The following is a 16,830-nucleotide window of genomic DNA, read 5'->3' on the forward strand; positions in this document are numbered from 1 at the left end:
ACAACAAAAATTGCTATATGATCCCAGGAGTGGGGACTGAAGCCTGAGCCCACCCGAGTCCCACCACCTGGGGGGTGGGGTGGGGGGAGCAAAGCCAAAGCCTGAGTCCCACTGCCCCAGGTGGGGAAGGGGTCAAAGCCGAAGCCCAAGGGCTTCAGCCCCAGCCAGGGGGCCTGTAACCTGAGCTCCACCGCCTGAATCCCTCAGGCTTTTGCTTGGGCCCCGAGCCGCAGCAAGTCTAAGCCAGCCCTGCCGACCCCATTAAAATGGGTTCATGACCCACTTTCAGGTCCCGACCCACAGTTTGAGAATCACTGGATTAGATTGATACGCCTGACAATAATGGCCATATTCTTCTTGGCTGGAATGTCAGTGGGACACAGGAGAGCTGAGGTTTTGACATCACACTGAACTTTTCTTTTCCTTCCCTACAAGCCACAGTAATATTGCATTGTGTTTCCCTTTGGTATTCAGGGCCACTAACTGATTGTCACATATCTTTGTTTGCATCTGTAAAAAGTCTCTTAACTAGGCATGTTTTATTCTGAGTTCAAACATTTGAGCAGGGCCGGCCCACAACATTTTGGCTCCTGAGGTGGGAAGCTCAAATGACGCTCCCATTCCCCCTTGCTTGGGCCAAAACTTTGAAAGGTCTCAATTCTGCCTTCTTCCTGTTCTACTCCTCTCATCGTACTGCTCTGCTACCTACCCCAATAAGGGAGAACTAACAACTTAAATTGCCTTGTTCAAAAATTTTAAGTAACACTTAACTTTCAAATGCCTGAACAGCAAATTTAACTTTTCTTGTCTGCATAGTAAACACTGGCATTTTTATCTGTTTGAATAATCAAAGTGGTGCTTTCCGTGCCTTCTTGGTTGCAAAGATTTGAACTACTTCCTGCTGAAGGTCCACAGTCTGGGCCAGCTCATGCTCTACTGAGATGGTTGCAAGGCCGACCAGCCTCTCCTGTGTCATTGTGGAGTGTAGATGTGTTTTTATTAACTTCAGCTTGGAAAAGCTGCATTCTCCACCGGCAACTGTTACAGGAAGTGTTAGAAGTATGCGCAGAGCAACGAAAGCATTTGGAAAGAGGGTGGTCATCTTATTTGTGCACATATATTCCAGAACAGCCTTTGGAGTTGATCCTGCTGAAATGTATCTTGAAAGGGCTTTCAGTTCATCACCTAAATCACTCGCATCAATATCGCGCATGTCATCATGTGTCAACACTGTCTCTGGTGCCCTGTATTGCTGGTGTAGGTCTTCTTCAGGCATAGTGAGGAATTTTGGAATATCATACAAAATCCCAAATATACTGCTGTGTTCTGTTACCAGATTTGCCCATTACTTTGGGGTATGTTCATTTATTCGGGTTACTCTTCTGGTGGGCGGGGGGTTCTGTAATTCGATCAGTGTACTGCTTGTGTCACTTGTGTTTTCATATGGATCTCTACTTCTCCCTGCTGCAAGTCCCCTCCCAATGGAGCTATCCTGCAGGACCTAGGTTCCCTAGGGCTGGGTTTCTCCAGCCCCAGAATCGGATGAACACACACACATACATTAACAGAGCAAGTCTGAGCGGACCGGGTCAATCAGCACTGTCAAGCTGACCCCTTATATGCCCCTGGGCTCTATGGACTGGGTCAAGCAGCATTTTCAAGCTGTCACCCTTATGCGTCCCAGTTTCAGCACGTCCCTATCCCCACTCTCACATCACAATTGTACTGGCCGTAACCTACTTGATGAGCAAACCCCACAGTATTTTGGGCGCTGCAGGGATCTTTAGCTTAAGTAAAAGAAGCGTTGCTGCAGAGTATATGGGGGAAGCTAAAAACACAAAAGAGTAAAGTTCAGCCAGAGAGAGAGAAGCAACCAGCTTAACCATACAAGTTATTTATTGATAGTAATAATAGTGATCACTACACAAGGAGGGCTAAACCAACATAACATACATTATTAAAGATTAATACCTAAGGTAGAAAGGAAAACAGAGAGAGAGAAAGAAGGGGATCTCACCGCTCCCTGAAGCTTGAACTGGTCGGGGTTCCCAGGTGATGGTGGTAGCTCAGGGTCCTGAGTGCTGGAGACAGGCAGAGTCCCCAGCACGATCCGTCAGGAGAAGATGGAGTCCCAATGGAACTGATGCATAGTTTGACTGGAGGGTGAGTGGGGATTTTTGTAGAGAAAATACAATGGTTCAAGGGAGAACACTAGATTTGTTTATAGGTAAACTGATGACTCAAGGGTTTTCTTTAGGCTAGACAATAGGAGCTGATCACTCTTGGCTATGGGTGGTGTTTTCTTCCAGGGAGCTCACAATGCAACTAGGCTGCTTCAGTATTTTGGAAATCAGTCAAGGATTCGTTACTAGAATTGGTCTGATAACTGCTGAGCTGAGTATAGGCAGGCATATGTTCATTAACATCTGGAGCAGAGATTCCCATGATGCAGTGCTTCCCTGCTTTTTCTGGTCCCAGAGTTCAGTGTGGTTCTCTGCTCTCCATTCTGTATGCAAATGGAGATGTCTTAATCTTGTTACCCTTATCAGGAGGGGTCTAGGTGTGTCTCCCACTGCCCTTCACTGCTCTCTTTAAGTCTTTTCTCTGATCGGTTTTGGTTCCAGCAGAGGCTGGGGGGGGTGTCCTTTCATGAGTCAGACAGGCTAGATACTGTGCCCTGGTTCCCCAAGAACACAAAGCTGACTGGTATCAGTTCCTTGAGCTGCATGAAACATTCTTCAACTGACTGTATTGCACAATCTAGCACCTGGTTAAAGAATTCAACTTTGAATTGTTCTTTGGGGTCTCTTTTGGGATTATCCCGTGCCTCATAATCAAAATGTCTTCTTCTTCGGTGACTCTTGTATTCTTGAATGGGTGCGAAAAGAGCTTCAGTGTGAAGTTCCTCTGCCAATTTCTGTGCGCTCTTCAGAACGTTTTGAAATCCCTCATCTGACCGGTAAGACTGTAGGTGTGACTTTGCTTTGTCCAGTTGTTCCATTGCTCCAGATATATCAAGATCAACACCTTGGAGTCTCTTGCTTACAACATTTATTTCAAACAGTATGTCATGCCACAACACTAAGCCACACAGAAATTTGAAGTTATGTATGTTTCTGATGATTCCATTTCCTTCTGCCACTGTTCTCCCACGAACAGTTCCTGTCATAGCATTATCCTCCATAATGGCAACTATGTCATCATCTATCTTCCCAATTTGGTGTTTGATAGGCTTTATCGCCTCCACTCGACTTTCCCATTGTGTGGCACTCAGTGGTTTCAGTGTCAGAGAGGATGTTCCCAGATGTTGCTTCAAAATTTGCCATCGATGAGTTGATGCAGAGAAAAATACAGAGATGCTTTGAATTACATTACAAAATTCAGCAGCCTCACTAGAAGCTGATGCTGCATCACTGACCACCAAGTTCAATAATGAGAACTGCATGAGATAAAAAAAGCTCAAGGGTTTAACTCTCGGATCCGTGTCTGCACTCCCCTGTTCTTTCCTCTCATGTTGGCACCATTATCGGAGCCCTGACCTCTCATGTCAGCTATCGCAATTCCCATATTTTCCAGCTTTTTAAGAAGCACATTTGTCATACTAGCTCCTGTAGTATCATCAATGTCAATAAATTCTAGAAAATGCTCTCTGACAGTCACCATTGCAGGGACATTTTTCACTAGGTTCTGTTGTTGTTACAAAATGTACCATTAAAGTCATTTGTTCCGTATGGCTGATGTCAGGTGTGCAGTCCAGAATAACAGAGTAATATCTTGCTGACTTCAGATCTGCCACAATCTTCTGTTTGACTTTTGTTGCCAGTAACTGAATGATCTCATTTTGAATTGTTTTTCCAAGGTAGTGGTGTGTGAACATTTCTTGGGTGGTGACTCTTCTTAGATGCTCCTGGAGTACAGCATCAAACTCAGCCATCAGCTCCACAATTTTAAGGAAGTTTCCATTGTTTGGCACATACAGCTGATCTGAAGTGCCACGCAGTGCTAGGTTTTGGGTAGCAAGCATTCTCACAATGGCAATGAGCCTTTTCAGAACATTTTGCCAGTAAAGAGACTCTGATGCAATCTTCTCTTGATGCTGATCATCTATGGTGGCCTTTAATCTTAGTCTCATCTCAAGCTCTTTCCACCTATGGAATGCTTTCTGGTGATTTGCTGCCTTCTCGTGGCATGCCAGATTTCTAGACATAATTTTCCAGTCCTTGGTTCCTGTAGAACCCAATGTGGAACATTAGACTGGAAGAGTTTGCAACAAAAACAGCACATAGCATTCTAAGTTTTTGAGTACATAAGCCATGGCTTCTCCACTTTGTCACCATTGGGGATTTCATGCCAGTAATGTGTTGGATGGAAACGTCTATTTTCATTGTCTTTGGGGAACATGAAGTTTTTCACTTGCTGTGGCCCAAGGAAGTCTCTCAGACTACTGCTCAAGTGGATCCACAGTCCTGGATCATCTAGACTTAAGGAACTAAACTCAGCAGCAGCTGTTTCTTGTGCTTCCACCACACTCTTCTCTGATCTACACTTTTCAAGAATGTGCATGGCTACATCCATTTGAGATGGAGATATGGATGCTGCAGTAGCTGCCAGGTCACTTGCACTCTGACTAACTGGAAGATCAGGCATCTCCTCACCACTCATATCCTCACTGGGGCCAGAAGGCTCATTGTGAACATTTGTGTGTATGTATCTCAGGAGAGCTCCTTCCTGCTTAGATAGAAAAGCTTCCTTTGCTTTCTTTCTTTTTCTGAATGCTGCCCCAGAGGGGCGTTTTCTTCTTTCACTCATGACTGCTGTTCTGTGCCAGCTATAGTGGCTCTCAACACTCAATTGAAGGGGACAAATAAGCAGACTGGTAGCAGGGCCTGAGTGAGGGAAGATATCAGCGTCTTAAGGGCCTAACTAGCTCCTACTACTTCAGTTGACTGCCTGTTCTCCTCAAGTGGGTTCAGGGAAGCAGCAGGAAACAGGAAGCTCCCTGAGAAGCTGGTGTTAATCAGTCCGGGCTCCTGGGGGTGCTAGAGAGGTTCATAAGAGGCTCCTCCTCCTCTCTCTCTCTGCAGCTCCTGCTGCTTTCTGTTATTCCCTCTCACCTTTTCTCCTGCCTGCCTGTTATATCTCTTCTGCCCTCCTTCCTCCAGCACAGCACTCCACCATCTCTGTGCATCTAGAGCAGAGAGAATACATATGCACCATCAACAGACACAATTTTCTACACTCTGGGTCCTACTGGCGCCCCCCCACTGTCTGGCACCTGAGGCGGCCGCCTCAGTTCGCCTCATGGTAAGGCCAGACCTGCATTTGAGATGCAGCAAGAACGACAGTACTAGACAGGTATTGCAGCAGCCCTTCTCTCCTGTTCATGATGCTAATCCCTATTTATCTTCTCTTTATTTGCAGGACAATGCCAAACTGGAGAAAAAGGTATGGTGTGGCTTCTCGTTCTCTCCCCACCTGCCCCTCCTGGGGCTCTCAGCACCCTGAGTATTACCTAGTTATTTCCTTGTTATTCTTTCCTTCAGCTGGATGCAGCTGCCCCTGGACCCTGGCAATACTGCTCCATGCATTGGCCCTAGTCAGGTACTAGAGAGCAATGGGAGATGTTCTCTCTCTCCCAAGGCAAGAGTTTGCTGCCACTACTGTGATATCATCTCGTACCAGCCCGGGACCTCAGCACAGAGTGTAAGACTCAGACTTGGACATCCAAGTTGCCCAGTGTCGTAATATCCAATAACTCTACCATACGTGATAAATACCAGTTTATCCTTTTGTTTCTTCAACTGGTTAAATGTTGCAAAAACATTTCTACTTGCTAGAATTTTTAAAATGAATCTGCTTTAGCCCATATCCTCCAGTTAAAATGTATGGTAGAAGGCAGATGTCAGCCAACTTTTCAGCCCCACCACGGTGGGGCTGATATGCCCAAGCTCTTGTCCCTGGTGCGATATAGAGCAATCTTGGGGTTACTCTAATTTACACCAGTTGTCCATCTCAACTGTTTTCTCTGGCCACACTACTTATTCTGGCCCCATGGGGATTCCACATGACAGGGGAGTCCGCAGGCATCCAGACTTGCAAAGCACCCACTGTGGTGGTCAGAATCCGTCCATTTAACTATTTCAAATTTTGAATTTGTAAATACACCAGAAATCTGATTTTAAGAGTTAGACTCAGCCAATCAGAGAACAGAAATATTACCATGTGTCCAACAAAAATTGAAAATCTAATTGAAATTTTGAATACTGGCTACTTGTAATGAACTACTCACAAACAAGCCACAGACTAAGAATAATTTGGCATCTAGTTTCAAACAATAAATCTATCTGAGAATATTGTGATCTATTGCCAGACAATCTGTGAACAGAAAATAGATTAAATTAAATTAATTGAACCTATTATTCAATACATATTATTTGAGCAGCTGTATTGGATTCAGTGTGGTTAATGAGCAAGGTATTTTTCACATGTTCATCTTATTGTTTCTCATAGCAAAATGCGTGGACATCACCTTAAGCTCTTGTAGTGATGTTTCCTACACCAAAACAATGTATCCTAATTTGCTGGATCAGAAGTCCAGAGAAGTGGTTGAACTCAGCTCCGAATATATTCTCATGAGTGTGCTACACAACTTGCTTCAGGGAGAATGTAATCCTGATCTGAGACTCCTGAGCTGCTCAATACTGGCTCCACAGTGTGAAAAAGACAAAATGATAAAGCCCTGCAGGCACGTCTGTGAAAACCTGAGAAAAAATTGCCTTCCTGCATTTGACACAATAGACATGGCTTGGCCCTACTTCTTAGACTGTGATCGCTTCTTTGCTGGTGAAGAAGAAGGTTGTTTTGATCCACTGGCAAAGCTACGAGGTAAGAACTGAAGCTATACAGGCACATCGTAATAAACTATCCATGATCGCTATAATATACCTACAGATTTTGTATTATATCTTAACGTCTTACCTGAAATTTTAGAACAACAGGAAACGCACAATACTAACTAGCTCATGGAAGGTAAATTGCCTTTGTTTTTTGTTTAGAGGTATATAGTGCAGGTGACAGAAGTCAGTTGAGTTACACCAAGGATGAATTTGATCCAATAGATTTAAAGGACCTGTCTCTATGCTGAAGGCTGAAGTTTACCAGTGTACTACAGGCCAGTTTTTACTTGGTGAAGCTCACAGCAAATATGGCTGCACATCTTAAAATATCTGTCATTGTGCAAGTGCAGTAGCTGGTTTTGGAGACTTGGACTAACATACCTCACACGGAAGAACACATGGAGGAGGTTCTTGTTCAGATCTAAGGTTTTGATTCAGGCTCATTTCTAATTTCCATACTTCTATTATTGGAAATGTATGTTTTATGAACAGAGGGGCACGTGTTTGTTCACTGTAGCTTGATAACCCCACTCTGGCACAAACTTTTTGACCTCACTTAGTTGCAGTTATAATTTTTCTCTGCAGGGGAGCCAGAATTAGCTGAGGAAGATTTACTTGTGGAGGTGCCTACAACTTTAATTCAGTTCACCCATCATTCGTATTCCAAAATGGTGAGCATTTTGAAGAAGACTGCTTCTAGGTGCTCCCACATTGCAAGAACTTACAGCATTGGCCGTAGCTTTGAAGGGAGAGACCTTTTTGTGATTGAGTTTTCAACTAATCCTGGACATCATGACCCGAGTGAGTAATAATGCTCCCAGCTGCAGTGTAGACATAACGCTGACAGCTAGCCTCTTAGGATGAGATATGGCACACTTCTATCATGTTCCCTATAGATTCATGGATTTTACGGCCAGAAGTACCATTGTGATCATTTAGTCTGACTTTCTGCATAGGACTTCCCTAGATTAATTCTGGCTTTAAGTCCAATAGCTGTCGTTGAACTAAAACCTATCTTTTAGAAAAAAACATCCAATTCTGATTTTAAAATTTCCAGTGATGGAGAATACACCACCACTCTTGGTAAGTTGATTCAATGGTTAATTACCCCCACTTCAATATTTTTACCCTATTTCTAGTTTGAATTTGTCTAGCTTCAAACTTCCAGCCATTGAATCTTGTTATACCTTTCTCTGATAGACTGAAGAGCCATCTGTTATCAAAGGTCACACAGGAAGTCTGTATCAGAGTAGGGATCTGAATCTCCCAAGTCCCATGTTAGAAGCCTAACCACTAGGCCATCCTTCACCTCCAGTTAAAGGAACAGTGGTAGCACTGTCCTTAATAATATAATGTTCCCTCCACCAGTGGAATGGTTAAGTAGCCTACAAACCAGTAAATAAACATGTTTTAAAATAAAACCATAATTCAACATGTTTTATCATAAAAATGATACTTTAGCAAGCAATTACACCACTCTGAACAGCATAACGGGACTTTAAAGAGGGCAAAAATAACTCCCAGCTCAGGATTCGGCTGTCTGCCACTTTAAACAAAGAAGAAAAAATCCTTCAGAATGCAAGTGCTTACTTGCTGAGCTTACAGTAAGGTCCTGGTCTGGGCTCTGGGTTAGCACTTAGGTGCTCCTCCTGTGTCCCAGTTTCACCCAGCTCTGCCCTCAAGGAAAAGCAGGCCAAACCTCCTAACTGGCCTGCTGATTCTTGATAGATCAATATTTCCTCCTGGCCCTTCTAGCCTCTGGAGGACTGCCTTGTTGGTCACCCGGTCTAGATGGATTTTCCTTGGGCGCAGAGTATCAGGGTGCTCATGCCTCCAGCAGAGGATAGAGAAGGCCTGATAGATCCCATCACAGTGTAGTCTAGCTGATGTCTTAGCCAATTATTCTTTTCCTAGATGTTTTTGTTTGCAGTCCTTTTAGCTTTTCTCATCATTAACCACAGTGATTGCCTCATAACATTTGTGAATCCTTAACAAATAGTTCATTTTATTGTATAAAGAAAATATATTTAATTTGTTAACTGACTTGAAGTTGGTGCAAATGGATCTGGAATTGACATGATGTTTACAGGAATATGCATGTTAAATTACTGTAAATAAAACTCACTGACTCATCTGTCAGCTATCTGCGTTGCACTGGTTTGGGAAGGCATCCAATTGTTCTCAGAATTACAACAAATCATCTCATTACTCCATCTTTTCACAGTGAAGCCAGAATTTAAGTATATTGGAAACATGCATGGAAATGAAGTTGTTGGGAAAGAATTGTTAATATACCTTGCACAATACTTGTGCTCTGAATATCTCCTTGGGAACCCCAGGATCCAGACTTTGATAAACAACACTAGAATTCACCTTCTGCCTTCGCTGAACCCAGATGGGTATGAACTTGCTGCAGAAGAGGTAAAAGACCTTTTTGCAATGAAGTGAATATGTTATAAAATTCCCTGCAAAAGAGAGAGGAAAATCTGGGGTTTGGGGGATTTGGGTTTTGACAATAGTTGACTAACAGATTTTATTCCCATCTGATTTGCTGGGCAGCTGCTCTGTAGTGCCCAGATTAACAAAACTAATAGGTAATTTGGACCAGATTTCCCATTGTTCCTGCTTGTACACTGGAGGTTTGATAAGGATGAAAGTCTTTTTTGCATATTCAGTAGCCTGCCCAATATCTGAGCAAAATGCCCAATGAGCTAATTTTGATGATTGAAGTTGATCCTTTTATTTTGTATAAACTTGTAGTTTAATATATTTTCTTCCTCAGCTAGAAGATCAGATGTAATTAAATATTAATATTTATTATGCTTGGTGAACCCTGACTTAAACCCTGTTTAACAGCTGCTGTGTTCCACCTTAGAGTCACATCAGTGGTGCTCAGAAGTGCTTTTGAGGTCCTTTGGGATAAAGAGTGTTCTATAAATAAATATATTATTTCCACTCTCTGGACACTTTTAACAAATCTCTGGTGCCTTTTTGGCATTTAAAACTTCCACTTGTTCATTAGCAAATAACATTTTTAACATCCCAAACATTATGAGACAGGCAGGATTGGATCTATTTAATTAGCTTCTTTCTTTACTGTAAATTAGGGAGCTGGTTACAATGGTTGGATTAATGGACGTCAAACTGCTCAGAACCTTGATCTTAACAGAAACTTCCCTGACTTGACATCTGAAGTTTACAACAGAGCTGGGCTCCGATGGGCACGCCTAGACCACATCCCCATTCCACAATCCTATTGGGAGGGTAAGGTATGAATTACAGACGTTTTATCAAATATATTGTATAAAGGTTCAGATAATTATGAATATTAAAAAAAATCAGTACCAAGTTATCCTTGATGCTTGTTTTAGCTTAATGCTATTCTTCTTATAAGGAGGACTAGTTGGATGTGCATAGGATTTGTATGGGCTGGTCATGGCAGAAAAGGCAAAAGTCTCAAATGAATAGCAAACAAAAATGTCACAATCACAGGTTTCAGTATTTCATTAAACTATACGCTATTGTACAATAGAAACCATTTGGGAGGGCCTGATTTTTAGAAGTGCTGAGCACCCACAACTCATATTGACTTGATTATTAATTAATTATTATTATTAAATTTATTATTTGTATTGCGGTAGTTCTTTTCAGCCCCAGTTGTAGCTCGGTGCTGAACAGACAGAACACCAAGCCGGTCCCTGTCTCATGAAGCTCACAGTGACTTCATTGGGAGTTATGTATCCTCAGCATTTCTTGGAAATGACCAAACTGACATTTTGGGCTTGGCTACACTGGCACTTTATACCACAATAAAGCCTCACAGAGCGCTCTACCTTACTCCCCGTCCACACTGGCAAGGACTCCCTGGCTAGAGCGCTCCTGGTACTCCACCTCCACGAGAGGGATAACAGCTGTTGCGTATTGGCTGAGATGCCCCAGGGCCAGTATAAACGGGGAGTTAAGTTACAGCGTTCTGACTGACCTCCGGAAACATCCCATAATCCCCTTAAGTCAAGTGGTCTCTCATCCCTTTGTTGTGAAATCAGGTCAGGAATGCGGAAGTGCCTTTTCAGAGCTCCATTTCAGACAGCAGCTGCTTATCTGCAACTGGGCAAAGCAAACGTTTATTGAGTGAGTGAGTGAGTGAGAGGCAGGGGGGCTAGGGAGATCTGAACTTACAAGATAGTGCTGACACACTCTCAGCACTCCAAAAACCCACTCTTTCTCTCCCCCCACATACAGACAACACACTCCACCCTACTCCCCTCATTTGAAAAGCACGTTGCAGCCACTTGAACGCTGGGATAGCTGCCCATAACGCACCGCTCCCAATGCCGCTGCAAATGCCACAAATGTGGCCACGACAGTGCGCTTTCAGCTGTCAGTGTGGACAGACTGGAGCGCTTTCCGTAGTGAGCTCTCCGAAGGCTGATTTAACCCAAAGCACTCTACAGCTGCAAGTGTAGCCAAGCCCTTTAACAAACAGCTCAAGTAACTGAAGCTGTTATCTGAGTGCCTGCTAGTTCACACTCCCACCCACCAGCAGCAGTACTGGAAGGTGGGTGAGAGAAAGCAGCTGTTATCTCTCCTCCCCGGTACTGGGAGCAGCAGAAGCAGCACTGGGCCTGAAGTTAATCATCAGCAAGTTAAGTAAGGCATGTGCTTGCATAGTAAGAGTGTGATACTCAGAAGTGTTTTAGTTCCTAGCCCCAATCACAGGACAAGTGTACCAAAGGCTATATCCCTGTCATATGGCAGGGAATGGTATCCCCCAGCTCCAGTGACTACACTTGCAACTTATCCCCCTACAAACAGAGGAAACACAGAATCCATCACCTACTGTAAGTGTGAGGCAAAACACTAGCCCTGAGTCTGGGAGCTCCTACTCTCGCTTCAATTCCCCATGCAACCCTTGTTTTCATCTGGGTGGGTTTTCAGTGAGATTGGTTCCGTTGTTTGCCAGCCTGCAATCCCAAATGTTCAAAGTCCCGGAGGGGATGGATGATCCAGAAATTAGGATGCTAGCAGGGGATTCTGGAGAGTCCCTGCTTCTCCACAAACCTTCCTATATGACCATGGGCAAGTCATTTAGTCTCTCTGTGCCTCAGTTCCCCATCTGTACAATGTGGATAATAACACTGCCCTACCTCACAGGGGTGTTGTGAGAATCAATACATTACAGAGTGTGTGTTGCTCAGATCCTACCATAACGGGGGCCATACAAACCCACAACTTCTGTGACAGCTGTGATAAACATGCTGATTATGCTCTGATCCTGCAAGCTACCCCATGTAGCTGGAGCTCTGAGCCCAGCTGACTTCTCTCGAGGCTCTGCATAGGCATAGAAGCCCCCCTGTGAGGAGCAGCTTGTACAGAGGCCCTACACTAGTCAGATTCTCCCCGGACTCCTGTTGTGCCTTTACAGCCCCTGTATGCCATCACAGTAGCATACAGAAGCCTGGATGGGTGACAGAATTTGTCCCTAGTATTTTTGTCCCAAATTTCCCACTGTTGCTATCACAAGTTCTGCTCCCCTAGTAACAAGAAAAGGCATAGACAGCCATTGGCATTTTAACCCCTCTGTTGTCTAAACCTACCCTGAACAGGAACAAAATGCACAAAATTACTGAGGGGTTTCAACATACCAGAGGCTACAACCGTTCTACTGCAGGCCTTTCATTGCATTTTACAGGGGAATTAGCCATGAAGGAAGTGACTATTTAACACACCACAAACGCACACAAAACTTGTTCCCTCCATAACGAGCAGCTCAACAACATACAAAGTACCTTCTGATGTGTGTTGTGTAGAGAGAGAATGAGAGAACCTGTCATCCTGTGACCTTGAAGGCACACGCAAAACTTCCTTGACAACTACAGTTACATTTAGCTAAGAGATGAAACTGCATGAATCTTCTCTCAGTCTGGAGTTAACCTACTCCCACAGCAGTGAGCACAGAAGAGCCAGATGAGTTGTTGATGTAATGAGCATCAATTTTGCTAGGGATATGAACCATTTACCTTAGTGAGGGGACGCTGTTATGGAACTCAGCTTTGTGCATTAATATGTCTGCTTCAAAGCCAGCTTTCAACTGTCATTTACTTAATAGTATTTATTACCTGGCTTATTAAAGTAATTATGCAGGTATTCCAAAGCACCACATGGAGATGGGAAAATTGAAAGCAAGCTCTTTAGCTCTTTGCCAGTCACATAAACTCAGAAAAACCCCTTCCCTTCCCATAATCCTTGCCCTTACAACAAGCTTTGTTCTCTATTACCAATTATTGTAATAAATGGTCAGAGTTGAAATTGAGAAACATTATCAGAGATTAAATAAATTAAATTGCCTTGATTCATAGAGGATTTGGAGGCTTATAGTGGAGGCTGGCAGAAACTGTAGGAAATCTAGTCCAGTTGTTTCTAAAAGAAAAAAAGAAATCATCTTTACAGACCATGGAGACAGTGGCTAAATACGATATAATTGACAGAAATGGGAATCAGGTTTAAAAAGGGTAATGGCCATTCACTGTATTTATGGCCAAATTATCTAGCTCCTTTCTAATTGTATCTTAAATTGCTCTTGCAAAATGGATAATTTAAGAATGATTGTCTGTGACTGAAAGGCAAAGGACTTCTGGTGAATTAATAAGCCACATTAAAGAAAAAAATCTATGAATAGTCAAAGGGTAGAGTCTGATACCATTGATGGAGCTGAACCAGAAGAATGTAGATTTAAAAATATAGTTTCTTTAAAGCTAAATTGCTATATGGGTTGCAAAACCTAACCGTTTTCCACAAAATTTGCAGCAATAAAATAATAATGGTGTCAAGTTGTTCTGCAGTTAACTCAAGAGCAGGCAATGGGGCACAAACCCCAAATGAGTTGTGCTTTCTATACTTAGATTTCACCAAACCAATTAGCAAGTGGAAACTCATCAGGGACTATAACAGCCTAACTATGGAGTCACAGATAATCCCCTTGGATACTCCAATCTGTCTTGCCACACAGGCGAGCCTACCTTTGTGATAAATGGTCCCTTAAACCAAGGATCACAGCAATATTCAGATTACGGTCTGTCCCAAAGGCCCATTCACTTATCCCAGGTCAGTTGCACGTTAGATCTTACACCAAAGACAATGCTTGTAGTCAATACTATAATAAACTACCTAAAGATTTATTAACAGGGAAAAGGAAATAGAGTTATTTATAAGATGAAAGCAGGTAAACACACACACACGAGTCACAATTTTACATTTGAAAAGGTAATAGAAGTTTCTATAATAAACAAGCTGTATATGTCCTATAGGGCTAACTCAGGCGAAGCATCTGGAGATCCCTTGCTTATGCTTAGAAGCTGTGCCCCTGCAGAGTCCAGGTGTCATAGAGATACAGTTCCTTTTCGTTAGGGTTTTTTATTCCCTTTCCCTGATGTGCTCCTAAACTGTGAACTCAGATGATGGGTGGAATCAACTTGCATAACTCCTCTTCATGAGGCATGGAGTGAGAGAGCAGAGAAACAAAGTCTTTTGTTCTCTTCAATGTCCCACAATAGTCCTTGTGGTGTTGATGGGCCTTCCTTGTTGACCAAGATGTAACAGCTTTGGAGGTCAGCACTTCACACAAGTTAATGTCTCTCTCCTGTCTAGTGATTTAGAATGTCACAAAGGCTTACATTACAAATGCTTAAATATTACCTTACAATATAGGATACAGGTGCTGTAAGTGAGATTAATGCACACAGCAACTCACCAGCAGTCAAGAAAGTCCTAACACTAAATGCAATCTTGTAATTCTAATACCTATTTTAATAATATTAACACAGAAGTGAGCCAAACTGATTCCAGCTAGGTATTTGTTCGTATTCGGTTGAGACATGGGGACCGTGGCATGGGCTGGCAGCTGGTCTGCCTGCATCACAAACGGGCTCACCGTCTTGTGGAGTATGTAGGTATCTACCAAGGAAGTAGGCTAGAGAGAAACGTGGAGAGAGGTTGAGTTTAAAAGTTCTCTGAATAAGACATTTAATCTGGGCTTGTCCCAGAAAATATTGATATAACAGTTAAATAAAAGACTTTTACTGAAATCTGAGAGTATCTATTTCCTCAAGAATAGGACAGGGTCTGTGTTCATGCCTATCCAGTGCTTCAGAGAAGAGCAAAGAGCAGACAGTTTTGTGTGCTGAAACCAGAGAAGACGAATTGAGCCCCCTCTGCAGCAGGCTTCCCAGTTACTCAACAGCCTACATAACAGCTTTTGTGTGGGCACTGACAGAGCTGGGAGGCATCAGAATTGCCACAGCATGGTCCGTTGGCCACCCAGCTGATCCCAAGAGGAAACCCATGAGGGCATCAGTACTTCTCCAGGCTGTATTCAGTTCTTTCTGCAGTTTCTGCTTCTTAGAAGGGATGGAGTTAAAGGGAGCCAAGGCTTGGGAAGGAAGCCCAGGAATCAGTCCAGAAGGGTCTGACTTTTCTTATTGATTTCATGGGATCCATGGAGTCAGGTCTCAGATTCCCTGTGGAAAGCCCACTCTCACTGCAAACGCAGAAGGGAGCATCCTCTGAGACTCCCCGAGTTCATTCTCACAAAACTCTCCCCCACCTTTGGTGTGTGTGTACCTGCGTGTGCCTGAAAGACTTCTCTGGTGTCCTTTACCCGTGGAGCTCAACTCCCCAGGGCTTTTCAAATGGTCTCCCTTCTTCTGAGCCATGAATAAAATCCTCTCACGCTCTTGAACATATGGGGGAATTGCCATATTACCAAACTTGACAATGGTTAGGCAGCCAGTGTGCCTGACATGCTGACAAATATTGTCTCGTTGTTCCTTTGTATTCCCCTGTCTGACTGTCTCCACTTGTTATCTCTTGTCTTATTGTAGATTCATTGGGGCAGGGATCATCTTTTTGTTCAACAGTGCCTAACACAATTTTATCTTGGTCCATTACTAGGGATCCTTTGTGCTACTGCAATGCTACAAATGAATTATGATAATGATAACTTCCTTATGAAAGACCTCTCTGCTTATTTTTTCACAGGAATCAGTGGCATTGGGTTCACTTTAAAACCCAGAGTGAATTGTGGGGGAAGCAAGGAGATGATAGTTTCCATTCTGTCTGCCACTCCTTGCATGTTTTTCTCTCTGCACTCACCTGTAATACTATAGTTTTTAGTGATACTGGCACACAAATATATGCAAAGATACTAATGGCTTTTTGTGTATTGGAAACTGGAGCATAGCTAATAACTAGGATGTAGAACTTCAGTTATCTCAAATGATGATAAACGACAGAAGAATTTGACATGCCAAGTCCTGAAATGCATGTTCCTAAATGCTAACAATACTTCACTTCCCTACTCCTTTTCCTGTTTACACAGGGTCGGAGGTGCCCACAATTCTTCACCATTCCTTCTGGTCCCTGGCACAGGTTCATAGGTCTTGGAGTTCCAGTCCTTTTCTCTTCAAACTTCTCTTGACGGTGTCTTCCCATCGTATCCTCGGTATTCCATGCCCTTTCTTGCTGTCCTCTTCCTCCCATGCTTTCTTTGCTGGTCATTCTTATCACATGTCTATCCAACCTCAAAAGTGTGCTCTCCAGCCTCTCTATCATTAAGAATTCCAAGTTCATCTTCCCCCTAATATCTTCCATGAGCACTCTATCTATCCTCTGGTCGCCTGCCTGTCTCCTCAGTATATTATTTTCTATTAGCTGTATCTTCTTTTCTTCCATCGCTATAACACCCATTTCCAAACCATAGATCAGACAGGAACCAACTTAAATTTTTTCTTTTAGTTTTTTACTTAATTGCCAGTTCCACAGTACTTCTACCAGCTAAATGCTAACAACAATGAAGTAAAAATAATTTGTGATTCCTGGACTGTTGTTATTCTGTCCACCACTATCCCTCCCCCAGTTCTTACCACATAGCCGCCTG

The 16,830-nt window shown here is 43.1% G+C and overlaps 1 protein-coding gene across 1 annotated transcript in view; it reads left to right on the forward strand.

Moving 5' to 3' along the window:
• CPZ (carboxypeptidase Z) overlaps nt 1-16,830 on the forward strand; it is a 60,864-nt gene that overhangs the window by 22,968 nt on the left and 21,066 nt on the right. Inside the window, exons 2-6 of the mRNA XM_065405301.1 lie at nt 5,422-5,445; nt 6,511-6,885; nt 7,482-7,697; nt 9,121-9,317; nt 10,004-10,165. Of these exons, the coding sequence (XP_065261373.1) occupies nt 5,422-5,445; nt 6,511-6,885; nt 7,482-7,697; nt 9,121-9,317; nt 10,004-10,165 (974 nt within the window). The remainder of the gene's footprint in view (nt 1-5,421; nt 5,446-6,510; nt 6,886-7,481; nt 7,698-9,120; nt 9,318-10,003; nt 10,166-16,830) is intronic.

This window comes from Emys orbicularis, chromosome 5 (assembly GCF_028017835.1).
Source record: "Emys orbicularis isolate rEmyOrb1 chromosome 5, rEmyOrb1.hap1, whole genome shotgun sequence".
Classification (NCBI taxonomy): Eukaryota; Metazoa; Chordata; order Testudines; family Emydidae; genus Emys; species Emys orbicularis.